This window comes from Lemur catta, chromosome 4 (genome assembly GCF_020740605.2).
Source record: "Lemur catta isolate mLemCat1 chromosome 4, mLemCat1.pri, whole genome shotgun sequence".
NCBI lineage: Eukaryota > Metazoa > Chordata > Mammalia > Primates > Lemuridae > Lemur > Lemur catta.
In genome coordinates, this window is record NC_059131.1 from 106762784 (window position 1) to 106790701 (window position 27918).

Genomic DNA, 27918 nt, shown 5'->3' on the forward strand with positions numbered 1-27918 from the left:
GCAATCTTGAACTCCTGGGTTCAAGCAATCCTCCTGCCTCAGCCTCCCAAGTAGCTGGATGCTCAGCATAGATTTGTTGAAGCAACAAAAAGACCCCAGATGTTTATTCATTTGACAAACATTTACTGAGCACCTAATATGGACGAAAACTTTTCTGGGCAGTCTATCACCACTGAACAAAATAAAGATAGCTGTCCTTATGGAGCCTTTATTTTTGCAAGATAAGAATCAATATTTAAGATACAGTGTGCCAGAGGTAAAAGGTTCTGTGGAGGATAGGAAGGCACTGGAAGGTTTCAAACAGGTGACATGATCTAACTTACCTTCAAAAAGAATCACTGGCTGCTCTTTTGTGAACACATGGCAAGGAGCAAGAACAGAAGCAAGGAGAGCTGCAGCAGTCTAGGCAAGAGATGGTGGTGGCTTGGATCAGGTTAAGAGTGGAGATGGTGAGAATGGAAGTATTTCGGAGGTAAAGCCAACAGGATTGGATGTGGAGTGTGAGAAGGGAGTCAAGAATCTTGATTCCAAGGTTTTGGCTTGAGCAATTAAAATGAAGTGGCCATTTAACAGGTTGGGGGAGACTGTTGTAGGAACAGATAAGTTTGAGATGTCTGTTAGATATCCAGAGATGTCAAGTAGGCTAATGGATAGTCTCAGTTTCAGGAGAGGTCTAGGGCTGAGATAAAAATTTGGAAGTCAAGAACAAATGGATGGTATTTAATAAAGCTGGATGAAATCACTGAGAAAAAGCTAGGGCTGAGCCCTGGGACACTTCAGAGGTCAGAGATAAGGAATCAGTAAAAAAGACTAAACAGGAGCCAATGCTCTAAGACAGCTGAAGGGAGATGTGCAATCAAGGGAAGTTTTTAGTTTTACTACAAGATCAGAAGTTATAGCATCTTTATATGGAAATGATCCAGGAGGAAAAATTGATCCATGAGAAAAAGCTGACAGAGCAATGTCCTTGAGTAGAAAGAAAAAACTCGTGAGTGGAGGAGTCATCCATAATAAAAGGAATGAAGGTGGAGATATCAGGAGGTGGGTAGATGTGATTGTGGGAGACAGAAGAAATTCTCTAAATGCTTCAATCTTTCAGTGAAGTAAGAAGCAAGGTTATCATCTCAAAACAAACATGACAGAGATGCTGTAAGTTTGAGAAGGGAGAGGGTGTGAAACAGCTTCCCAGGATAATAAGTGACTAAGAGAAATCAAGTGTGGTTACCGGGCAACAAGAGCACATCCGAGGTTCAGAATAAGGCCAAACAGGCAAGATTTTTCTGCATGTGACCCTTCGAATGAAAGTGACAAGTACTTTTACCCTCATGGCTCTGGGTCTTAAATCCAATTTTCGATTATTTATGCATCAGTTGTACTTCAAATTTCTTTTTAGACTTAACACATTTTCATCTTCTTTACATGGATCATAAAGTAACAAACATTAAAAAACCCTTTAACAATCACTGTATTTTTATGGGCATAACTATAGCTTGTTTCAATGAAAACTAAATTTTTATTCAAAGATACTTCATAGTCCATTTGTGATTAATAATGTTCATTTCTGATATTTTTCAGCATACCTGATTGATAAAGTCAAAATCAAAGGCTATTATGCATTCAAACTCACTGAAGAAAAGTCTAAACCCAGATTTGGATTCTTTTCATCTGATTTTAAAGCCAAGTCCTCAATACAGTTTTACAACAAACTGATCGGCAACAGTGGCTTCCCTTCTGAAAACAGTAGTCCTAGCTGCACTCAGACTCAAAGAAACAAAGAGTGCACCATCTGCTTATTCCTTGTGCAGAAAAAACCGCTGATATTCTTGGGTTGTTGCTTCTTCTCCACCCTGGTTCTTTTATCAATTACCATTTTTCATAAGCAAAAAAGAAGAAAATTTTGGAAAGCAAAGAACTTACAACACATACCATTAAAGAAAGGCCACAAGAGAGTTCTTAGCTAAACCAGTCTTATTTTTGCACGACAGTTTAAAAATTCACTCCAGTTCCCTACACTAGTAACTTACAGGAGATATACCTGTGTTGTAGAAAGAGACAATTTGAGATAGAGTGGTAACCAAAGTGATGACAATCAATGTCTCTGTTGTGTGGTTTAAATGAATTTTCCCTCAGGTGTTGACACCAGTGAATTCACTGCTTCTTGAAGTTTGATGAGCTGCTTCCCATCATCTCTAGCTTTCTTGTCTAAATACCAATAGCTACTTATAGTAAAATAAATTACTTTTTAAAAACAAAGCTTTGTTTTGTAGACTCTATAGCAGGGATTTTAAACTCTTCTTTAGACAGCAATATATTCTGTCACTTCTAACAAGGTGCTTTCTCCTTTAGGTCAGGGTGGTTCTCAAATGAAAAGAAACACAGTAGGGTTAGCACTTGTCTCCAGCCAGTTACAGCACAGACTCTTAAGTGCATCAGTCCCTTCATTTTTCTCAACAGAAATAAAAATTCCCACTTATGAAACATCTAATTTTGTGATTTCTTATTATAAGATCTGATTTAAAATAAAGTAAAATATATCTTGCAAAACTCATCTCATGGAAAGATCACATGATTAAGGAGATCTAGACTCAATGTCTATGAAGACATGGAAGTCACTCAACCTCCCAGTAGAGCAACTTCTCCTTTAAACAAATCGACACCATTCCTCCTGATTTTTGCGAGGACAAGATTTGGCACACTCAGGAAACCTACGCATTCTAAAAAGATGTCAAGTTTTATTTATTGGTTATTATACCAGTCAGACAAAGGGCATTATTCCTTAAGACTTGGTCTCTTCCCTGAGTAACTTCACTGTTCTGATGCCACATGCATATAGGTACCTCCCGGGATGTAGAATGCAGCCATATCTGCACCAGCAACTGTGACTCTTTGGATGCAATTCAGAATGTTTATGGTCTGAATGAGTTAAAATTCTTATTTTATATACTGACTTGCTCAGTATATTCTCAATATTGGAAAACTGGAGCAGGTACCCATTTATCCCTATTCTTTAGGTTAGTTAACATTTAAATAACCACCACACAATTACACACAGTAACCAGTGGCTGTCTGCCCCCCCCCACCCCCGAATTGACTTTTAAGAGTCAAAGGAGGCCAGTTGCCTATAATCCCAGTGCTTTGGTAAGAACAAGGCCAGAGGATCACTTGAGGCCAGGAGTTCAAGGTTGCAGGGAGCTATGATCAACGCCACTGCACTCCAGCCTGGGTGATAGAACAAGACACTGTCTCTAAAGAAGTCAAAGGAAAGTTGTTCTGTTACAAAGCCTTAGCAGGAACTACTCTAAATTGTGACTGTATTCTAGGCCCACTTATGTCAGAAGCCAAATTTAGTATATAATTGAGATTCTAATGGATAATGAACAAGGTTTCAAAGATACTGTAAAGACATGATTTTTAAAAAATTCAAGCAAATGCAAAAGTGATGGGAAATCAATTTGCTATTTGGCCTGCCAAATTCAAACAGTAAAACTTTGTTTTTCCTTTAATGCCTCTTGTCCTTGCCCCCACTCATTATACTAACCTTGGCAGTTTTAAGGTATACTTTGGAAGGCATTTTTAATATTTCCTTTTGAGAGCTATGTGCCTAAAGCTATGCATAATTACAACTGATCAATTCTGCTATATTATGTTAACTATGTAAGTTATTTCCCCAGGGTCAGCCTGACCCAAGAGCTCCAGTGAAAGTTCTTAGTGTCAACTGGGCAACTCATTAACCTCTCTTTAATATCAAGGTCTTGAAAAACAAAGGCAGTAGGAATAACAGAGATTTGGGATTAACCTTTTAAGTTTTGCTTTCTGGTCTCTACAACAGTTTAAAAAAACCTCTGGAAAAGGAGGCCAGTAGATTGTGTAAAATCTGTAGTAAAATTTGGACACTTACACCTCAAAGTTGGGAAAATAACACGTAAGTGCTTATCCACAGGAGACAAAGACAACAAAAAAGTCTTTCCTGATGGACAATTAAGACTCATTTACCACACCCAAGTTATGAAATGGAAATCACTCTTCAGCTACAACTAACCTAAGTTAAACTATGAAGGTCGCACACAGCACACCACTCTGCCCTATTCTCAAGAGAAAGCTTACTTACTGCCACGGCGGCCATACGCACCCATATACTGACACTCAATATTAACATCTCTACCTCACTATCATATTGCCACTTGGAAATTTCTCCCTCAAAAGAAATTATTTTGAAATTCTTTCAATACCTTCCAAAACATCTCCTTTCCAGTCCCATTGCTATTACTCAGCCCCCAGCAATCTGGGAAACACCTACTCAGCAAATAGCTATGTGACATTACTCTAGGTACTGGGAATATAACAGCACACAAGACTGTATCCTCATCCTTATGAAGGTTACATTCTAGCAGGAAAAAAAAAGAGCATGTAATACATACACAATAAAGTAAACCATGAATATCAGATTGCAAACACTATGTACAAAAACAAGTGGAGGATAAGGAGATGACGGGATGGGGTGAGAAGTGCCACTTAAACGGAGGTCAAGGTAGACTTCATTGAAGACAGACCTGAACTTGAGCAAGTTAGCCATACAGCTCAGCTGAAAGCCTTCCAAAGGAAAAAACAACTTGAAGATTTACGAGGACAGTGCTTGGTATTGAGGAGGTACTGAAGGTCAGTTCAGCTACTGTGTAGAAGTTAGAAAAGTTAAGAAGCAACAACTTTAAAAAACTGTTGCAGGATCTGAAGTAGAGTGCTATGTTAAAAAAAAAAAAAAACAAAAAACACCCTGGCAGATGCTGAAAATTGGAGGAACAGAGGTGACCAGTTAAAAGGCAATTACAACAGTCCAGGTGAAATACAGCGTTTCATTTTCTCCATTCTGAGAAATTAAAAAACTAAGTGGAATAGTATAATGAACCCATATTTTCTAACTTTACCAATTATTCATAAGTTACCTTACTTCACCTAAAACCCCATTCAATGCCTACCACAACCCCACCTCAGGTATTTCTAAGTAAATCAATTCACCCAAATTTCTTTTTTTTTTTTTTTTTTGAGACAGAGTCTCACTTTGTTGCCGGGCTAGAGTGAGTGCCATGGCATCAGCCTAGCTCACAGCAACCTCAAACTCCTGGGCCTAAGCGATCCTACTGCCTCAGCCTTCTGAGTAGCTGGGACTACAGGCATGTACCACCATGCTTGGCTAATTTTTTCTATATATTTTTAGTTGGCCAGATAATTTCTTTTCTTTTTTTTTTTAGTAGAGATGGGGTCTCACTCTTGCTCAGGCTGGTCTCGAACTCCTGACCTCGAGCGATCCACCCACCTTGGCTTCCCAGAATGCTGGGATTACAGGCGTGAGCCACTACGCCCGGCCTCACCCAAATTTCTTAAAAACCTAACCAAACAGATTAACTCCTCAATATCATATTATTCAGTTGGTGCACCTGAATCAAGAGGTAAGTAAGATCCCTACATTCCAATTGGTTGCTTAATTTTTCTGATAAAGACTTTGAACATACCTTATACTTTTGAAGGTATTCATCACCAGGCTTTCCTCATAGACTGCATGAGAAATTAAGATTGAACATTAAACTCTGCCTGAAAAATTCCTGTTCTATTCCTTCTGCATTGTTCTTAGTTCACTAGAGTTTATTCCTGAACTATTATACTTGCCAAGTAGTTAAAAAGGATAATCAGCTTAAGAAAAAGTCCCAAATCAATAGGTCTTTTATTGCATCGTCAAAATTACAAATACATCTTAGGAATCATGTGGTGTCTTCATGAGGCTGGACAACTGTAAAAAGAAATAAAAATATCTGTAAATCTCCATCAATGCCCTTGCCTAGAAAATACTTTTCTACATAATTTAAAATATACTTTAGGATTATGACTTACTGGCTCACAGTAAATTGTGCACAGTAAAACACATGCAATGCTGTCTCTTATTTTGCCAAACGTACTGTGTTCTAGATCCCGACTCTTAAGCCCTTAAGTAAATTAAGAGTCTCAATTATAGCAGTAAAAAACTTACAGACACTACAAGAACCTACCTCTTAGATCTTATTCATCAGCCTGCTGAACTGTTCCTTTTTCAGAGACATAGATACCATCCAAAAATTTTCTGATATCTTTGTTTTTAACTGTTGTGGCTTGCTGAATCAAAGCAGCTATAGGGGTGAAAAAGATAAGGTAATTACTACATCAGCCAAACCCATTCTGAAAAGTATTTGATTAAATATATGCTACACTTAAAGTCTGAGAATAAATTCCCACAATTTAAAAAGCTAATCAAACAAAATGAGTAAAATCCATGTACTCAACTACAAGACTTAGACAAAATTTTGCTGATTAGACATAGTAAACATACAAACCCGAATTTGAAACAAGCTCAATATCATTTCCTTCAAGGATCAACTCATCTTTCTGTGCTTGAGATACTGAACAAGCAACACCTAAAAGGGGAGAGAGCATTTACATAGTGTTAACATGAAATTAGATCTGTGTAAAAAACATTCAAATTCAAGGGGTAATAATTTATGTCATTTAAAAATTCCATGTATCGAGGGACCATGGTAGAAAATAAAAACAAACAAACAAAATAAAATTCCATGTATCAACTGGACCTTCTCTTGAGATTTTCGTTTACAGGATCTTACTTATCTGAGCCAAAATCTCATTTGTGTCCCTGCTTGAATGAACCACAGCCCCACAGCAGTTATCGACTCTTTCAGTGATTCAAGTAAGGTAATGAAATAGTGAAGTTCAGTTGTACAAAGCCTTGTACCAAGTCTTTTAGTGTTTATTATGTATTAGGCAAGCACTGTATTTTCCAAATATAACTCATTTACTTACTCATGATAAGTCCCTAATTCTACAAATGAATAAAAAAAAAAACAAAAAAAAAACTACAGGGAGGCAATTCACCCAAGGTAGAGAATGAGAGCTGAACTTCAAACCTAGGCTATTAACCACTATTCAAATGGTCTTTCTTTTGGATTTTAAATGTTCTAACCACGAAGAAATAAGTGAGGAGATGAGTATGTTCATTAGCTCAATTTGGCCATTCCACAATGGATGCATGTAATGAAACATCACATCACATGTACCCCCAAATTATATACAATTGTATATATTTTTTGTAAATTAGAAGTGAAAATGCAGCTACTGTGCCCTGCAAACTACTCCAATGTATAACCCTTCAGGAATCTGAATGATGATACAAACCCTTAACCAAGAGCTATTAAAAGAGTAATCAAAAGAGAAAATTCTGAAATAAATCTAGTTTCACTCATAGCTAACTTAAAAAACCAGCCTCCAAAGGTATGAAGGAAAAACTTCTGAAGCATCTCTGAGGGTATGCACGTACCTGGCCTCATCCGAACCCTGCGGATGTATTTTTCACCTAAGAAATTTCGTATTTCAACAAGAGACCCATTCTCCTGGATGACGACATTGATGGGGAAGTGAGCATACACAGACCTCATCTTGTAACGGAAGCCCTGTGTTAAACAAACAAGCTATTAGCAAGGCTAAGAAATTTTTTAGAATCTAGTTTTTGAATTTTGTAAGATGCTTATAATTACTCAGTAACAATTCTCACACAGCTCTCATTATCAAGATTTTCTGTCACCCATACCAAAAAACAAACATGTTTCTGGGTCTCCTCCTTGGAACGTAAAGCTCTGTAAGGAAGTGTTTACTTCATCTCTTAAACCCGCAGTAAATAATGTCAGTTTCTTTTAATAAGGACCCCTAAGTCCCTCATTTTGGGCATTAGACTAACAGTAATCAGTTAAAATGTACACCAGATGGCAAAAATTGAGGCTACCAAACCAAACAAGACAGACCCCTTGCCTTCAAGGAACTTAGTCTGGGAAAAAGGGAAGAAAGGGAGAAACGAGATCTTAACAGGTTTATGACAGAAATACAGAGTGCCATTATCAGGTATAGCCTAGAAGGGCTGGGTTTTAATGCAAATAAAACCATTTCAGTATGAACTTATCTTGGGAGGAAGGAGATTGCAAAGAATAATGGCATCAGTTAACAAATGTACATTTAAAGAAATGTGCAGGGAGCTCAGAGATTAGATCTTTTTCTATGCCTAAAAGGAGTCCCATTGGTGAGATCATAACAACTAGCAATCAAAGCCTACCCTATGTGCTGCAGTGGTAGCAGATTTCCTATAAAAAAATCTGTGAAGGTGTGAATCTTTGTGTGAATGCTACCATCAGCCTACTTTTAAAAAACTGCACCTATCTAGTCTTCATTCACATTCATCATTTAATCCTAAATACCCAAAGATGCTTACGTGCCAAGTTCTTGAGTTCACGTATTTCCCAAATTACATGCACAATCCATTCTCTGTAGTAGACACATATTTATGTTGTATACATAAAGTACAGGTAAGAAACGTCCTGTTCCAAAACAAAGAAGTCTGATCAGTCTGCTTACCAGTGTAACACCCTTGATCATGTTCTGTACGTGACTACAAATAGTGCGAACGGTAGCCAGTTCCTTCCTATTTCCCCACCATTTGTCAACCCGGAGCTGCAACAGAACAAAAACTTTAGAAGACACTTTCCAGAAATAAGCAGACTTAAAGGACAACAATCCATTTAACTCACTGAATTACTTTATATTCTAATTCAAAATACGTGATTTCCAACTGGAAAACTTCAACTACATGTAAAACTGTTCAACAATTATCAAACGTTAATATTATATGTCACAGGTATGTAATTTCACAAAAGAATGGCAAAACATCGATTTTTACACAAGATGCAACAAACTTCGCCTCTGTAAAGCTAAGCCATCAGGTTTAAAAGACCCACTATCTGGTTCCCAAAAGTGGTGCAAAGCAATCTCCAGGAAAATAAAACCTAACTTGTAACACTATTAAGACACTGACGACTACTAGTTTTGAGCTTTTTAATACGCTGTATGCAGAGTCTGGTTTTCCAACTTCCCTAAAGCAAAATTAGCTATTTTAAAGCAATCATCTGATGCGGTCTTAAACCACTATCTTCCAAACAAGCAACTGGAGTATCGAAAAAGAAAAAAAACTCACCCTCTTCTTTTTCTTTCCAAGGAGACTGAGTTCTACATTGATGTGATTGAAGTCCCTCCGCAGGGTTCCTCTGGGGCCCTTCACAATAACTGTGCGTCCCTTAAGAGTGATGTCGACTAGAAGAGAGAACGCATTCGTGAGGTCACAGAACAAGGCTTAAGAGCATGAAGTAAAAACGTAAGAGAAAAACGTCAAGTCTCATACCATTTTCTGGAATGTCGACAGTCTGATTGCTGAGAATGGTCTTCATTCTGAAACACGAACCTCGGGGTAATAAGGCCAGGCACAGGGCCCGTGTCCCCCCAGACTACACCGCACAGAGCCCCCCTCCTACCGCAGAATGCCAGGCAGAAATTCGGCGGCTACAGAACTGAGAACAAGAGCGACCCCAGTGCGTCTCGGCCTGGATGGAGCAGCCCCAAAAGAGGTGTTAAGGCCGAGCGGGCGAACTCCCGCTCAGTTCAACCCTGCAAGTCCTATCCGGGCAGCGCCATCCCAGCAAGACTTGTGGGGCAGGGGTAGGCCCAAAAGCCCAGAACAGGACTCGCATCCCGGCGCCACCCGGTCCACACAGCGCTCGTCGAGCTGGAGGACAACCGGGATAAGGACTCCGAGCCTCGGACCCGCGCCGCCAGCCTTCCCAGCGCCGATGGCTTCAGATTCCCAAGGCCCACCGACTACACAAACGCACTCACCTCGCAGTAGCTGCGGCAAAGAGACAGCGTCTGTCGTCATCACGTTCTTGTAGCCCGAAGGGGGGGGCTGCGTATTGCGTCATGAACGCGCGACTCCACAACGGCTAAAGCAGCCAATCGCGGAGCAGCTCCAGTTCCACCAGGACGGCGGTAGCGCAGGTGATTTGTCATAAGCTGAGCGACGAGTTTTTGATCCGTCTTTTCCCGGGACTTAGTCATCCCTCAACCCTTCGACCCTGCTAGGCCTGAAGAGATGTCTCTACGCTGCGGGGACGCCGCCCGCACCCTGGGGCCCTGGGTGAGCGGCGGGGCAGGCAGTGTTCTGGCGTGGGGTGGAGGGCTCCTGTCCCTTGCGAGCGCCCAATAACGAAAGCCAACGCTTATTGAACGTCCGTTTCTAGCCAAGCGCAGTTCTAAACGTTTTTCATGTAGTATCTCATTTAATTCTCCTGACGCCCTTATGAGGTAGAGTCTCTGGCATTGGTTTGTTTGAATGTCTCTCTGGGATGGCGCAGATGGCTTTTCTCCCCCCGCTTAGAGTGGTTTGTACACTGTATTTATTGGAGCGGGTGCAGTTAGCACCCGCAAACAACTATTGTGTATCCGGCTCTTACTGTGTATTAGACACCACTCTAGCCTCTAAGGACACAGACCTGCCCTGGGCTTTAGCTGTAGACATGGACAAGAGCAGCAGCAATCAGGCAGCACCCTACAGGCACTCTTTTTGAATTGTTGTAGGTTCCTTTGCGTTACATGTACTGACTCCTGAATTTTGTAGTGTTTTGGCACGTTTGTGTTCTGATCTGCAAGCCAAGTACCATGGTTTCTTAGGCTCAAGAAATGTATGTTGAGTGACAGCCATGTTCAAACGCAGAAACGATGTAACCTAGAATATCAAAACATTAGGTTTGGTTTCCCTCCTTCGAATTGTCTGAAACCAACTAGCCATTACTTCTATGTTTTAACATTTATGCTTATCCAAATCCCAAAGCTAGAGAGATGTATTTCAAATTTACTTTTAAACGTCCTTGACTCAAGTCAGAAATAGATATTTTAAAGCTGTGCCACCTTCTCCAGTTATTGCAGTTCAAACTTGTTAAAAAAACCTTTTAGTACCTGTTAGGTGTAGTATAGTATATGAAAGTGTGACATATGTTAGATAGTTCCAAAGGTTTCCAAATCTATTGTAGATCTGGTGGTAAACAGTTAACTCCTATTCTTTAGGTTTGGTTCCTTCTTCTTTAGTGGTCTTTAATCTTATATTTTAATCTCCTGGGCATCTAGAGCTCCTAAATAGTTTGACATAATTACTGAGTCAGTTCTTTGGCTTTAACCTCCCTTTCAGGTATTATAACAGGTTAAAACTAAATTATTCCATTCCCCAGTCATAATGAATTCTTTCTTTCTTTAGGCATTTGGAAGATATTTGTATAGCCCAGTCAGACCATTAAGTTCCTTGCCTGATAAAAAAAAGAAATTTTTACAGAATGGACCAGACCTTCAAGATTTTGTGTCTGGCGATCTTGCAGACAAGAACGCCTGGGATGAATACAAAGGAAACTTAAAACGCCAGAAAGGAGAAAGGTAATTGAAAACTTGAGATAATTTTAATGTTCCATTCCTTCATTGTGCATTATTTTCAAATATAACCAAGCCCTAGAATATATTTTTAATTTCAGATTTGTTAATTTAGCTAAAAGTGATTAGGAAGAAGTGATAACAGACCTAAATAGAACAGGTAAGTAAGTGAAGTTGTTGGAATCTTTTTCTTTTCTCTGTGCCCTTTGACAGTTTTTCTTCAACCTTCCGAAGACCTGACCATCTTACACTACCATCTCACCATTTTTTATATAGCATCTAACTTCTTCAGATTACCTTGCTATTAATCTATTAGATCTTGATGAATTTTTAATTGTTATTGAGTGTTGATGATCTAACTTATTGCTTCTTCTAGTCAATTTACATATGACCCATGGATACCTTGCCTTAATTTAAAAGAATGGTGAGGGAATTTTATACAGAAGGCAAATTGTTTGGGAGATACTTTATCCAGCAACTTCTAGATCACAGGTGCATAGGAGAACTGAGGATACATAGTCTCCACTACAAATTTTGATTTTTTTCTCCTTGAATAACCATCATAAAATCTAGACTGTAGTGCAGATAGCCCACAGCTGGAATCTCTCCTTACTCGAAACAAATATAGTACTTTTTGGCAGTATTATTCATGAGGAATGAAATGTTCATCATTATGATGAACATCATTATGTTACATCATTATTAGAATGATGTAACTCCGCAGCCTTTGCAAAAGGTAGACATGACCATAGTGCCCTGTTAAACTCCATTATTGACGTTCTCTAACGTGGTTAGCTAAATTTCATTCTCTGTTTTTACTCCTATGGCAGAAATTTTTAAGGGTTAGTCCAGAATTATGGAAAAAATTCTTAACTAGGAATTGTAATAGAGTTGTATGATTATTTGGCAGCATATTTGTTAATAGTTATGTTTGGCTTTCCTTAGGTTAAGACTACCTCCATGGCTAAAGACAGAGATTCCCATGGGAAAAAATTACAATAAACTGAAAAATACTTTGCGAAATTTAAATCTCCATACAGTAAGTTGTCAAAGTGTTAATGATCCCTCTTAACCAAAAGCCATAATGTTTCTATATATATGCAACTTTAAAATTATTAATAGCATATAAATAAGAGTAAGGAAAGTGAATAAAGATGTTAAGTGAGGCTGGGCTCAGTAGCTCAAGCCTGTAAGTCTAGCAGGTTGGGAGGCCAAGGCAGGAAGATCACCTGAGGCCAGGAGTTTGAGACCAGCCTGAGCAACATACCAAGACCCTGCCTCTACAAAAAAAAAAAAAAAACAAAACTAGAAACATTAGTTGGGTGTGTGGTAATGCATTCCTGTAGTCCCAGCTACTTGGGAGGCTGAGGCAGGAGGATGTCTTGAGCCCAGGAGTTTGATCACACCACTGCACTGTAACCCTGGGTACTGGGCAACAGAGCAAGACCCTCAAGATCCTCGCTATCTCAAAAAAAAAAAGATGTTAAGTGAAACATTACTACCGGTAATGGAAATAAGTACATGTTTGTTGGAAAGAGTATAAAATTAAATGTGAAACTATGTCACATTACACAATGCCAGATATTAACCACATCACTTTAACTGTTCAGTCTTTCATAGTGTGAATTTGAATGGACTTGCACACATAAAATATATACATTCACAAAGGTTTTAAAAATGAGATCCTAATATACAATTTGGCAGTTTAGCAGCATTTTTTTTTTTTTTTTTTTGGAGACAGAGTCTTGCTCTGTTGCCCAGGCTAGAGTGCCGTGGCGTCAGCCTAGCTCACAGCAACCTCAAACTCCTGGGCTCAAGCGATCCTCCTGCTTCAGCCTCCTGAGTAGCTGGGACTACAGGCATGCGCCACCATGCCCGGCTAATTTTTTCTATATATTTTTAGTTGTCCAGTTAATTTCTTTCTATTTTTAGTAGGTACAGGGTCTCGCTCTTGCTCAGGCTAGTCTCGAACTCCTGAGCTCAAACGATCCACCCGCCTCGGCCTCCCAGAGTGCTAGGATTATAGGCGTGAGCCACCGCGCCCAGCCTAGCAGCATTTTTGAATAGTGAGTTTCTTTGAATATATGTTGTAAACAAGGGGCAGTTTAAAATGTCTAATCACAATCACCAGTTCCATTGGTGGATATTTTCAACCTGATTGTGTTCCATTTCCCTTTTCTTACAGGTATGTGAGGAAGCTCGATGTCCCAATATTGGAGAGTGTTGGGGAGGTGGAGAATATGCCACTGCCACAGCCACAATCATGGTAAGGCCAGCCTCAACAACCAAGCTTTAGTCTAGAAACTGAAAGGGAATATTTTGTGTCTCCTAAAAGTGGGCATTATGAATCTCTGGTGAGATATTTCACTACATATGAGTTTATGAAAAATGGGAAGAAAAACCTGACAGGATAATCCAACCTGGTGTGATCTCACTCTTTTTTTTTTTTTCCTTTTTGAAACAGAGTCTTGCTCTGTTACCCAGGCTAGAGTGCCGTGGCGTCAACCTAGCTCACACAAACCTCAAACTCCTGGGCTCAAGCAATCCTACTGCCTCAGCCTCCCGGGTAGCTGGGACTACAGGCATGCACCACCATGCCCCGCTAATTTATTCTATATATTTTTAGTTGTCCAGCTAATTTCTTTCTATTTTTAGTAGAGATGGGGTCTCGCTCTTGCTCAGGCTGGTCTCAAACTCCTGATCTCTAGCGATCCTCCCACCTCAGCCTCCCAAAGTGCTAGGATTACAGGCATGAGCCACCGCGCCTGGCCAATCTCACTCTTCTCTGAATAAATCTATTGTTGGTTCTATCTGCTAGTTAATCGTGTGCTGCCTTAGGATAGCTCTTCTATTAATTTTTGGAAATGTTATTCATGATTGCTTACATTTTTATGTTTTTTTTATTGATCTATTTAACAAGATTCTGCTTTCTGTTTAAGTCCCACAGAGACCTGCATGTTGATCTGCTAATTGAGTATTTTCTCTCTTAAGTTTTTTCTCTTTTCTTTTTTTGAATATTTTCTCTTTTAAAGTAATATTTATTGAATAGACACAAAAGAATCTTTATAAACTATATGTAAATTACAGAGAATAACAATACAACAGACTCCCTGATACACATCTCCAGAGTAGAACATTAGCATTATCTTTGAACCACCCCCATGTCCCTTAAACTGTATAAATTGTATTTTAAAATTTAAATTGTGTGTTTCTTCCTGATTCCATCCTCTATTCTCTTCCCTTAACATCATTCTTAATGCTGAGTTTATCATTTCCCTTTCTTTCTAGTTTTTCCACATATATTTGTGTTCCTTAACTATATATTCGTTTTGAATATTTCAAATTTCTCATAAACAGAACCAACCTGTACACATTCTTTGAAACTTACTTTATTCTCTCAACATTGTATTCTTGAGAGTCATCTGTTTGATTTAAATGGTAATATCTCTATTCCAGCTGATGGGCGATACATGTACAAGAGGTTGCAGATTTTGTTCTGTTAAGACTGCAAGAAATCCGCTTCCACTGGATGCCAGTGAGCCCTACAATACTGCAAGAGCAATTGCAGAGTGGGGTCTGGATTATGTTGTCCTAACATCTGTGGATCGAGATGGTTAGTGTGTCATGGCCTTTATCAGAGATTGGCTCACACTAAGTTGTGACATCATCTTGAACAGTGGATTCTTTTCTTCCTAGATTTGCCTGATGGGGGAGCTGAACACATTGCAAAGACTGTATCATACTTAAAGGAAAGGTACTTGTTTCTGCATGTGTTTGTGTAATTTAAGGACCTTTTTGGGATCCATATGAATTCAGTTTATGTAAGATCTTTGCCTTGAAGCAGTGGTTATTAGCCTTTTGGGGGGGTTTCATACTTTTCTGACAGTCTGCTGGAAATGATGTGATCATTTCTCCAGAGAAAGCATATTTGTATGTACAGATACATATTTGCAGAAAATTTTAGGAGTTCAGTGGCATGAATTTATCCATGGTCCTTTAAGCCCATAGAACCATAGAATCTGTCCTTCATATTTGAATGCTAGTCTAAACTCTGAGTATTTTTCTTTTTTCTTTTTTTCTTTCACTGCTGATGAAAATGAGTACTTTCCTTAAAGAAGTAAAAAACTGTGGTCTTCTTAGCACTGATTTTGAATACATCTTCATCTGGAAGTAGATAGTATGAGATAAGCTCCAATATATACAGACTTTATCCATATTTATATGCCCTGAGAATTTTACCCATAATCCACATTTTTATTAATATTTTCATCTCATGCATTTTAAAAAGCATAAAAAAGGAGCTATACTCATTTTCTACAAGTCAGTGCTAGTCTAACACCTAGCACACTTAGTAAATGTTTTTTCGATGATTCCTCAGTATTTTCTATTTATCATAGTTCATTTTTTAAAAATCTATCTGCAACCCACAAAATTTATTTCGTAAGCCTCAATGGGTCTTAACTTGCAGTTAAAAAAAAAAAAAACCAGTGAGTTATATAGGATATGTTTTCTGAACATCTCTTATATTCCTGAGAAGGTCTATATGTGGTCTTTTCTGTATCTGTTCTCTCAGGAAACAGGTCCAGACCTTTGCCGTTGGGTTTGTGAAAAAAATTTGTCAGCTGTCCTAGTCATTTCTGCTGGTGTCAAAGGGAACAGCTCTGTGACCTAGTTCACATTATAATGCTTAACTGAATAAATATAGCCATAATATAAATAGGAAGATTAATGTTTAGCTTGTACTTCATTTAAACAAAGCTCATGACTCAGCAGCCCAGAAAATAGTTTTTAAAACCATAGCACTTGTGAACTATTTGCTTATTGGAAAGGAGGAGGGCATGATTGATGAATTTTAAAAGAAAGCAAAATGAAAGCATGCAATTAATATTTGCATTCACATAAGAAATGTGCCAATTTACTTTCCAAAGAGTTATTTTAGAAAGTTGTATTATTTCATATTTTAATGTCTTCTGTTTTTCTAAAGCCTATTCAAATGAGGTTTAAAAATCTATATATAAATCTAAAATTTTATTCTGATTGTCATTTGCCTACAGATGTGTTTTAACCACTGTATACATACTATTTGGTGCTCTGGGTTTTTTATTTTTTTCATATAATGGTTTATAAATGAACTTTTGTATGTTCAAGCTTTTCTTGGCAAAGTTCTAAAGATTACTGTGTTGAAACTGATACTGAATGAGTACTGATAATTTCTGTTTTGAGCAACAGTTATGTCAATTCTTTCTCTCAGTTTGATACTTCTCTTTTTTCCCCCTAGGAATCCAAAAATCCTTGTGGAATGTCTCACCCCTGATTTTCGAGGAGACCTTAAAGCAATAGAAAAAGTTGCTCTGTCAGGATTAGATGTGTATGCACATAATGTAGAAACAGTTCCAGAATTACAGAGGTGATTACATGTAGAGCGTGGTGTTGGGAAGTTAGAAAGGTCAGAATGTGCTATATATTCTCGCTTTTTCCAGGGGCAAACTTTGCAATTGACTTTTACAAAGTAAACTCTCTTCCTTTCTTTTTTTAACAAACTCAATGTATATGTACTACAGAAAAATCAGAAAATATAGCCAACAAAAACAATGTAAATATCACAATATTTCCACCCAGTAATATGAGATACTAACCCCTTTGTGCTGTGATCCCCAACCTCCAGGCCATGGACTGGTACCAGTCCGTGGCCTGTTAGGGCCCTGGCCTCAGAGCTCCAATGCCACCCTCCCTGCCCCCTCAAAGGTGGAAAAATTTTCTTCCATGAAACTTAGGAACCATGGGCTGCACGGCAGGAGGTGAGCGGCAAGCTAGAGCGAGGAAAGCTTCAAAGCTTCGTCTGTATTTACAGCTGCTCCCCATGGCTTGCATCCACCACCTGAGCTCCCCCGACCCCTGTCAGTGGAAAAATTGTCTTCCATGAAATCAGTTCCTAGTGCCAAGATGGTTAGGGACTGCTGCCTTAGTGTTTACGTTATAAATACTATATTTGTATCAGTAACACTATAATATATATATAGTGTTTATAACGAAGCATTATTACTTCTTGGCCTTTTGGCTAAGATCAAGTGTAGTATAAAATAAGCACTAAGATGTTAGAAACTCATATTACTGGTACTTAATATATGTGTTTTGGTTCACATACATAATGAACATCTTTTTTTTTTTTCTTTTTTTTGAGACACAGACTCACTTTGTTGCCCAGGCATGAGGGCAGCAGCCTGATCAAAGCTCACTGCAACCTCAAACTCCTAGCCTCAAATAATCCTCCTGCCTCAGCCTCCCAAGAAGGTGGGAGTACAGACATGCACCACCATGCCCTGCTGATTTTTTTATCTTTTGTAGAGATGGGGTACTGCTGTATTGCTCTGGCTGGTTTTGAACTCATGGTCTCAAGCCATCCTCCCACCTTAGCTTCCCAAAGTGCTAGGATTACAGGTGTGAGTCAGCTCGCCCAGCCTCTTTTATCTTAAAATGGTATACTGCAAATGCCAATGAGTGTTATTTTTTCAATGGGAAAGAAAATTACACTGGAGCAATTGCTTTGGCAATTTTTTTTTTTTTTTGAGACAGAGTCTTGCTCTGTTGCCCGGGTTAGAGTGAGTGCCATGGCATCAGCCTAGCTCACAGCAACCTCAAACTCCTGGGCTTAAGCGATCCTTACTGCCTCAGCCTCCCGAGTAGCTGGGATTACAGGCATGTGCCACCATGCCCGGCTAATTTTTTCTATATAATATTTTTAGTTGGCCAGATAATTTCTTTCTATTTTTTTTTTTTTTTAGTAGAGACAGGGTCTCGCTCTTGCTCAGGCTAGTCTCGAACTCCTGAGCTAAAACGATCCTCCTGCCTGGGCCTCCCAGAGTGCTAGGATTACAGGTGTGAGCCACTGCGCCCAGCCATGGCTGTAATTCTAAAGAAAAGGCTTTTAAAAATACATTTGGCACTAATAAATGCAGTAAATGATGCAGAAGGAAAACTGGTATCATTCAGATATAGTATAAATCTTTTTTAAGAAGTAGATACTATACTTACTCTTCCTATAATTTTAGTAGTTAGGATTTAAACTTTAGGCAAGCTTAATATTTTCTTTTCTTTTCTTTTTTTTTTTTGAGACAAGAGTCTCACTCTGTTGCCCAGGCTAGAGTGCCGTGATATCAGCCTAGCTCACAGCAACCTCAAACTCCTGGGCTAAAGCTATCCTTCTGCCTCAGCCTCCCAAGTAGCTGGGATTACAAGCATGTGCCACTATGCCCGGCTAATTTTTTAATATATATTTTTAGTTGTCCATATAATTTCTTTCTATTTTTAGTAGAGACGGGGTCTCACTCTTGCTTAGGCTGGTCTCAAACTCCTGACCTTGAGTGATCCACCCGCCTCGGCCTCCCAAGTGCTAGGATTATAGGCGTGAGCCACCGTGCCCGGCAAGCTTAATATTTTCTTTAATTTTAGTAAAGTATTTGTCAGTGATTTTATTAGCTTCTACACATTCTGTGTCATAGAACCTGAAAGAAGTTATAGTAAACAATGACCAGCATTTCCACTAAATTATAAACATTAGGGAGCATAATTTAATTTCAGTAGAGAAATTTTTTAATAAGTAATTACTTTCTACATTGTCAGTTTTGTGGTTATTTTTAAATTTGTAAATTTGTTTCTTCCCTGTGAACTAGTCTCTGGTAAAAAAAAATCAATTACAGAAAATAAAGCTGTATTAGAATTCAAATGAATGCTGGTTTAACAGCAGCAACTTCCTGGTCTGCTGGCTTTGTCATCATTTAAGCCATGGTGGTTTGGGCCTTGGTGAACTGTAGCACACATCCTTTTCCAACCCTGTCATGATGCTGCCACCAGTGGGTGCCAATTCCCCTGGTTTCACTTAAGAAACATTCTTTCCAGTGAAAATTCCAGAATCAAGCATTTCTTTACCTAAGAGATGGCAGTGTTGTATACTCACCAGCAGAGGGCAGCTTAGTCTTTAGAAAAGGAATGAACATAAAAGTTTCAGCCTTCTGAAATGTGGGTTCAGGTTAGTTTTTTCTTTGTTCGGTACTGAGATTGTCTTACTTCCATCATTCATTTTTAGCTTCAGAATTCTGGTTTCTCAATGCATAAAATGAAGTGATTTCTTCCATTCTACTTGTCTCTGCTCCACGTTTAAGAGGGCTTAAAAGTAAACAGAGCTAGGGAGCCCAGTGAGGTCTTACTTTCTTTCCTACAATAACAGGCATTTGTGCACAAATGCTACCATCAAACCATATGGTGTAATATAATGGGCAGAATATACTTTTCTGGTCTTTCAGGTTGCTTGCATAACTATGTACTTAGTTGAACTTGTGTTTATTCTTGCTAACAACAGCCTTGCTGTTTTCCAGGAAAGTTCGCGATCCCCGGGCCAATTTCGACCAGTCTCTACGTGTATTGAAACATGCCAAGGAGGTTCTGCCTGATGTTATTTCTAAAACATCTATAATGTTGGGTTTAGGTGAGAATGATGAGCAAGTATATGCAACAATGAAAGGTAAAGATATTGAAAATGAAAAATCTTTCCCCTTTGACTAATAGCAGGAACCCCACCCGCTTTGAAGGCCCTGTTAGATTTATGCTTCCTCCGTCTCAGTGCAAGTGCCAGCACGAACAAAGTATATGGTTGCAAACAGCAGCATAAAAAGGAGAGGAGGTGTGTTTTCTTAGACCTTCATGAAAGGGTATACATGAAGCTCAGGATATGAAATTTTAACAGGTTTTTTTTTTTTTTTTTCCGAGACAGAGTCTCGCTTTGTTGCCTGGGCTAGAGTGAGTGCCGTGGTGTCAGCCTAGCTCACAGCAACCTCAAACTCCTGGGCTTAAGCAATCCTACTGCCTCAGCCTCCCCAGTAGCTGGGACTACAGACATGCGCCACCATGCCCGGCTAATTTTTTCTATATATATTTTTAGTTGGCCAGATAATTTCTTTCTATTTTTAGTAGAGATGGGGTCTCGCTCTTGCTCAGGCTGGTCTTGAACTCCTGACCTTGAGCAGTCTACCCGCCTCGGCCTTCCAGATTGCTAGGATTACAGGCGTCAGCCACCATGCCCGGCCAGGATATGAAATTTGTATGCCATTTTATTCTCTACCCTTTCATTCAGTGAAAACATGATTTCATCCACCTTTATCATTCTGCAATTTGACAGTTTTTGAGAGCCAGTAAGGTACCAGGCACTGACAATTCATAGATGAGTAAGAGCAATCCAGGCTTTCAATTGAGGAAGAGCTTACCTACAGCATTGTCACAGAACATGGTGTGCTTTGGACTTGGATGAACCTTAGTCCCATAAGTCCATTTGTGTTGTGATTCTTGCACATTTGATTTAATTTTTTGAGACTGGGTCTCACTCGGTTGCCCAGACTAGAGTGCAGTGGCATCATCATAGCTCACTGCAGCCTCAAACTCCTGGGCTGTAGCAATCCTGTCTCAGCCTCCCGAGTAGCTGGGACTATAGGCGTGTACCATGAGACTCAGCTGATTTTTCTTTTTCTTTCTTTTTTTTTTTTGTAGAGACAGGGTCTCCCTGTGTTACTTAGGCTGGTCTTGAACTCCTGGCCTCTAGCAGTCCTCCCACCTTGGCCTCCCAAAGTGTTGGGGTTACAGCCATGAGCCACTGTGCCCAGCTTTTTAGACTTTGAAATTTAAAAGTTTTTGTTTTACCCGAGGGTCCTATTTGCAGTTATTTTGTGGTTCAAAGAGTAGTAAGTGCAAATAGTAATTAAAAGCTGCTGTTTACCACATTGCATTCAGTTTGTTATTAGAAAGATTCTGATATCATAGGTCAAATCCCATCCCCCAGAGCATATCTTGTATCATGCATTAAGCAAAAGCCTAATATAGCACGTTTGGTCTATAATACAGGAGTTTTCAGGCTTTTACAGATACTGTTACCTTCACCTTTTCTGCCTAACAGACTCCTGCTCTAAAACAGTCTCCACTGCTATTTTAGCATTTATTGTGTAAGTACTAGAGGCATTTATCCTTATATCCATCAGGCCCACATGACTATCTTGATCATTCCTGTTTTCAATCCTTACCATAGTCCCTGGCACTAAGTGTTTTTGAATGAATAGGTATTGTCTTATTCCCCAATGTGAGGATTATAGACTAGTATAAAGTTCACACTGTTCCGAAATATTCCCCAGGAAAATTATGCTTAGATCTACAAATTTAACATTATAAAAACATTTGCTAATGTAATTTGTGCTTGTTTTTGCTGCAGCACTTCGTGAGGCAGACGTGGACTGTTTGACTCTAGGACAATACATGCAGCCAACAAAGCGCCACCTTAAGGTACACATGACTTGAATTCCCAAACGTTTCTCAGTAATGTGAATTAAATTTTCATGTTCATAAGTAAGATTAAGAAACTCCTGGCTTTTTAGTATAATGTTTCATGTACAGTTGACCCCTGAACAATGTGAGGGTTAGTGGGTCCAGCCTGCACAGTCAAAATTCCATGTATGGCCGGGCGCGGTGGCTCACGCCAGAGCCGAGACCCTGTCTCAAGAAAAAAAATATCCATGTATAACTTTTGACTTCCCCAAAACCTAACTACTAATAGCCTACTGTAGACCCCAGAAGCCTTACCAATAACATAAACAGTTGATTAACACGTTTCGTATGTTACATGTATTATATGTATACTGTATTCTTACAGTAAAGTAAGAGAAAAAATGTTAAGAAAATCATAAGGAAGAGGCAATATATTCACTGTTCATTAAGTGGAAGTGGATCATCATAAAGCTCTTCATCCTCATTGTCTTCGTGCTGAATGGGCTGAGGGGCAGGAGGGGAAGGAGGGGTGGGTCTTGCTGTCTAAGGGGTGGCAGAGGCAGCAGAAAATCCACGTGCACGTGGGCACTCACAGTTCAACCCTGTGCTGTTCCAGGGTCACCTGTGTACTTATAAGTCCCAGTTTCCATTTTATTGTCTACATAAAGCAACTACATTGGCACGTATTTGCTGCACCCCAAATTATACAACTCAAATGAACCTACAGTAAAAGAATAAAAAGTTGGGAAATTGCCCTCATTTACACTTGGTGATCATGTGACTTGTTTTAGTTATGTGAGAGCCACAGGTGCAGTAAGAATGAAAGCCAGTCTACTTTTATGTTGAATGTTTATCCACTCATTCAAGAAACTTGTGTTAAGTGGTGACTGTGTGCCAGTCCCAGTGCTAAGCAGAAGACACGAGTAAGACAGTCTTGTCCTCAAGAATTTAACAGGCATGACTAATTCTTTTTGGGTTTTTTTTTTTTTTTTTTTTTGAGAGAGAGTCTCACTCTGTTGTCTGGGCTACAGTGCTGTGGAGTCAGCCTGGCTCACAGCAACCTCAAACTCCTGGGCTCAAGCAATCCTACTGCCTCAGCTTCCGAGTAGCTGGGACTACAGGCATGTGCCACCATGCCCAGCTAGTTTTTTCTATATATATTTTTTAGTTGTCCATATAATTTCTTTCTATTTTTAGTAGAGACGGGGTCTCGCTCTTGCTCAGGCTGGTCTTGAATTCCTGAGCTCAAACGATCCAGCCGCCTCGGCCTCCCAGAGTGCTAGGATTACAGGCGTGAGCCACCGTGCCCAGCCACTAATTCTGGATTATACCTGTTAATGAAGGAAAAATATAGAGAAATAATCTCTGTAGGTACTTCTTTCTCAGTCCTTTTAATAGGTAACATAGTATAAAATTTATGTTTACCCACCTCTCTAATTCCCTGTAATCACATTCTGTTAGCATGGCCAACAAGTAACCAGTAGACCCATAAATGAGGAGGGAGAGGAGGAAAGCCCATGGGGGCGGGGGGGTGGGGGGGGGAGCCTGGATAAATTACAAAGTGAAAACCATTCTGAATACATGGGTATAGACTTTCTGCAGAATCAGAATTATTTAGGAGAATTCTAAAATCTGATCAGAAGTAATTATTTAAATCTAGGTTGAAGAGTATATTACTCCTGAAAAGTTCAAATACTGGGAAAAAGTAGGAAATGAACTTGGATTCCATTATACTGCAAGTGGCCCTTTGGTCCGTTCTTCTTATAAAGCAGGTAAGTTAGATTACGGGCGATACTTTTATTTAGGTCATTAATTTTCCACATTCCAGATCACCAAAGCCCTAGGACAACTTCTAATAGCTATGGTTGTTTTTCAGGGGGTTGGAGGGGCAGGGTTCTGGAACATCCTTAGAAGCATTACTCCATAAGGGTCATATCAAGAAGTTTCTCTTAAACTTAGTTTGTTCCTTAAACAAACTCCTCCTTCATAACTCAGCATAGTACTATGATGAAAGCAGAAACAATTGGTTGATTAGTTTATTCTATGTGTGGATTACAGTAGCAGGTTTTTCAGAAGTGACAAAGCATGTTAAGCATATAATAGAGTTTTCTGAAAAATACACACTCATTTGAAATTGGTGCCAGCTGCATCTCCAGACTCCCGATTTCAGATCAATTTAAGCACTGAAAAGTATCTACTTAATAGTGTTGCTGCTTGCATTGTTAATTTCTTTGTATTTTTTTCCCCCAGAGGCAACAGAAAATCCATAAAATTATTTTTCCCTATAGAAATCTTTAGTGGTTTTACTAGCTACAATGCAATTTTTCACCTTTGGAATTTCAGCTTTTATTTTGATCAGTAAGCTTGAGCTGATTTATGAAGACAAAAGCATTTTCCAAGGGACAAAATGTCATGTGACAATGACCATCTGAAGATCCATGAGAACATATCTGAACACTGAATTTAATCTAAAAAATGTTTATGATGTTTTCCCTGTCACTTGGACTTAACAATTGTAATTGTTAAGAATAAACAGCTAGGCTGAGCGTGGTGGTGTGCACTTACAGTCCCAGCTACTGAAGAGGCTGAGGCAGGAGGATCACATGAGCCCAGGAGTTTCAGTACGGCCTGGGCAACATAGCAAGACAGGTCTCTAAAAAAAGCAAATAAATAAATACATACATACAACTGGCTATTTTTGGATATGTCTAAAATATGTTATAACTATTAATTTTTTTTTCAAGTGATTGCTTTGTATATTGGGGTCTAAATCATAGATATGTTTAAATTATTACACAAATTATTAAATTCTATTTGAAAAATCAATGTTCAAGTATTAGTAATATTCAGTGTGTTCCTATAAAGAAATTTAAGACATGTTAATGAACTAACAGCTTATGCTAGTCTTAAAACCCAAGAATTTGATTCAACAGTGACTAATAGGATGTGGGGACTTTGAAAACCAATAATTATAAGTGATTTAGTCTTTAAGCAGTACTGCTGGCAAGCTAAATATATATAAAGGATAAAACCAATATCAGCTTCTACAGTGGGTAGAATAATAGCTTTTGAAGGGAGTTTTTGGTTTTTTTAAGGAAAATTTCTAACATTTATAAGGAAGTGAATTATGAACTTTTTAATGCTTTTTAAATTACCTGTAAAAGATCAAATTCTGGTACATGGGCATGAGACTCAAATGATGGATTAGGGTCTGGTGATGTTGGTTTTACTCCTACCAGACTTAGATGAGGGATAGAGCAGCACAGAGTACTTGCTGGGTTATGAGCTTTGGGATTCTTGGTGACTGTGTACAGATGAGGTCATCACAGTTCTACTCATGTGTAAGATGACACAGAAATTAATCAGACTTCTCAGAAAATCAGGCCTCCAGTGCTGAGCATTGAGCCACGCTCTAACAGTGATAGGCTAAGTGGAACCCTAACGGCTGAAAAGGTAATGTGCCCTCTAAGCAGCTAACTTACTGCGCAGGAGCCACTCGGGGTGGGGGAAAAGCCCATCACAGATGAAGAGCTCTTGCTTCCCTAGAGGGAAATAAGCTGAAGAGAGTCCATCAGATGAATCTGCTCAACTGAAACGAAGTCTGTTTGATAAACATCAGATCCAGGCTAATAATGTAGCAAAATTGCTCTCTGAAATGAATTTTGCCAACAGCAATACTTTGGCAGTAATGAGGACTAGACAGTGCATATAAAGTGGAATAAATGTACAGCAACAGACCCATGGATACAACAGGGTCACCCTCTACAATATTGGGTTACTAGTGGGGCAAAGGCAATATATGTAACCTAAACATTTGTGCCCCCGTTATATGCTGAAATTTAATATATATATGTATATAAAGTAAAAAAGTTACAGTAAAAAATAAGGCAATATTGGGTTACTAGAAAGAGTAATAGTAGTGGCTAGTGATAAAAAATTAAAAAAAAAACAATGACTAATCATTTTTGGGGAAAAGGGCCAAAGATATTGGGAATATTTAGGATAGAAAAAATAAAATTGCCATTGAGATTTGAGGAGAGAGAAATGCCAATGAATACAGGAATCTTCTTTAAAGAGGAAACACTGAAATATAATTCTGAGATAATCTTATTATTTGCCTTAAGTTGATATTAACATGTTTTCATTTTTCCTAAATAGGTGAATTTTTCCTGAAAAATCTAGTGGCTAAAAGAAAAACAAAAGCCCTCTAAAACTTACAAGACCTTCAAGATGACAGAAATTTTAACATGTGATTCCAGTTGGTATCAGAGGTGGTGCCAGAATGTCCAGACTTCAGCGGATGTACTGCAACTCTTTTTGCTTTAAGACAAATGTCAGTAATCTGTACATATTTATTTATAGTAATTCCCCTGGCTTTTAGCAAATCTTTGTCCCAATAAACAGTTGCTTGCTATGATGTAATCATAAAACATTGTTGTGAGAGTTTGCTGTTAACATTATAATTTAAAAATACATTAAAAACTTCCAGAAGATTTTTCAAGCCACTGTTAACTGCTCATCATCACATTTCATTTATGAAAAATGAAAAAACAAAATTTCATTTATGTTGCTGTGATGAAATAGTCAACATAGATTGATACTATGATCAGTTTACTGATGATTAGGGTTATGTGCTTTGCATAATAGTTTAATATCATGGGAATAATTTAGAAAGACTTAAGGATTTGAATGTTGACTCTTTACATTGGTGGTACTACCACAGACCCTGCAAAACAGTTTTACACTGATTACATTTAATGCCTCTATGAAACTGAGACCATGGCCGGGCACAGTGGCTCAGGCCTATAATCCCAGCACTTTGGGTGGCTGAGGCAGGAGGATTGCTTGAGACTAGGAGTTCAAGGCCAGCCTGGGCAACATAGCGAGGCTCTCTCTCTACAAAAAAATTAAAAAATTAGCCAGGCATGGTTGGTGGTGCATGCCAATAGTCCTAACTACTGAGGAGGTAGAGGTGGGAGGATACCTTGAGCCCAAGAAGTTTGAGGTTGCAGTGAGCTATAATCAAACCACTGCTCTCCAGCCTGGGTGACAAAGTGAGAGACCTTGTCTCAAAAAAAAAAAAAAGAAACCAAGACCATGATTTTGCCCAAGGCATGGAAATATAACTTAAGAAATATTAACCTTCATTTGTATAGTAGCTTGCTAAAGCCACATGCATTATCCTGTTTATTCCTTTTATTTCTCACATTACTCTGTTGAAATGGTTGTATAACAGTAACCTGAAAAAATTTATTTCCAAAATACACCACTCAAATTCATCTTTGACTCTGAATACTTTTTTTTTTTTTTGAGATAGAATCTCACTCTGTTGCCCAGGCTAGAGTGTTGGGGCATCAGCCTAGCTCACGGCAACTTCAAACTCCTGGGCTCCAGCAATTCTTCTGCCTCAGCCTCTTGAGTAGCTGGGACTAGAGGCGTGCCCAGCTGATTTTTTTCTATTTTAGTAGAGACAGGGTCTCGCTCTTGCTGAGGCAGGTCTCCAACTCCTGACCTCCAGCAATCCCACCTCGACCTCCCAGAGTGCTAGGATTACAGGCCTGAGCTATCACGCCTGGCCTTGAATTGTGTCTTTATACTTTTTCTGCATCTCACAAAGGAGATTTTAGATGGCCATACTGCAAAATATGTGACGTGGATAGCCAATTCTGGTTATTTATTTTTTTAAGAGACGGGGTCTCTTGCTCTGTCATCCAGGCTGGAGTGCAGTGGCGCTGATCGTAGCTCACTGCAACCTTGACCTCAAGTGATCCTCCCACCTCAGCCTCCCAAAGTTCTGGGATTACAGGCCTGAGGCACCCTGCCTAGCTCAACTTTAAATTTAGACATCTCAAACTACCGCCCACCTTAAAAATTTATTTCATAGGAAAAAATGGATTACTTTTCAAACTGATTTTGTTACACAATCTAGATGTTTCCTAATAGTTAGGCCTTTTGCACATGTAGGCCAATGGTGATGAAACATTTTTAGCAGGAGAATCGTTTGGTCAAATGAAACTTCTATGGAACCCCAACATAAAATAATTAAATGGCATTTCATTAGCACAAATGTATATTAAAGCTTCAGATTTGTAACTGTTATTTATTCTGTGTATAAAAATAGTGAATGATGAAATGAACCTGTTTCAATACACATGTGAGAGTGACAGTTACAGTCTTCTGTCAGCCTTAATAGTCTACTTAATTCCTTTGTTTTGGTGTCACAGTATTGAAAAATCCTGAGTGATACAGCTAAATAATAGTAAATAATAAAAACGATTTTGGCTTTTA

General features: G+C 38.9%; 3 protein-coding genes and 1 pseudogene across 4 annotated transcripts in view; 3 read left to right on the forward strand and 1 right to left on the reverse strand.

The window, feature by feature from the left end:
- KLB (klotho beta) overlaps window positions 1-2480 on the forward strand; it is a 30990-nt gene extending 28510 nt beyond the window's left edge. Inside the window, exon 5 of the mRNA XM_045550543.1 lies at window positions 1576-2480. Coding sequence (XP_045406499.1) covers window positions 1576-1961 — 386 coding nt within the window. The 3' untranslated portion in view covers window positions 1962-2480. The remainder of the gene's footprint in view (window positions 1-1575) is intronic.
- A 3217-nt stretch (window positions 2481-5697) lies between these two features.
- On the reverse strand, window positions 5698-9804 carry RPL9 (ribosomal protein L9). Its single transcript, XM_045550544.1, has 8 exons — window positions 9751-9804; window positions 9260-9306; window positions 9056-9171; window positions 8440-8535; window positions 7355-7487; window positions 6360-6440; window positions 6039-6155; window positions 5698-5782 (listed from the first exon to the last, which is right to left on the reverse strand). Exons 2-7 carry the CDS (start codon window positions 9303-9305, stop codon window positions 6049-6051), a joined length of 579 nt encoding a protein of 192 aa, XP_045406500.1. The 5' UTR covers window position 9306; window positions 9751-9804; the 3' UTR covers window positions 5698-5782; window positions 6039-6048.
- Window positions 9805-9904: 100 nt separating this feature from the next.
- LIAS (lipoic acid synthetase) lies at window positions 9905-26060 on the forward strand. Of its 2 annotated transcripts, XM_045550545.1 has the most exons (11): window positions 9905-10048; window positions 11162-11334; window positions 12274-12367; window positions 13514-13594; window positions 14785-14941; window positions 15025-15082; window positions 16607-16735; window positions 19701-19846; window positions 21578-21648; window positions 23291-23402; window positions 25789-26060. In XM_045550545.1, the coding sequence occupies exons 1-11, from the start codon at window positions 10004-10006 to the stop codon at window positions 25839-25841; spliced, it is 1119 nt and encodes a 372-aa protein (XP_045406501.1). In that variant the 5' UTR covers window positions 9905-10003; the 3' UTR covers window positions 25842-26060. The 2 variants fall into 2 exon arrangements, with proteins under 2 accessions (XP_045406501.1, XP_045406502.1); XM_045550546.1 differs by lacking the exons at window positions 12274-12367; window positions 14785-14941; window positions 15025-15082.
- Window positions 17367-17489, forward strand: LOC123637513 (annotated as a pseudogene).
- Window positions 26061-27918: the final 1858 nt, after the last annotated feature.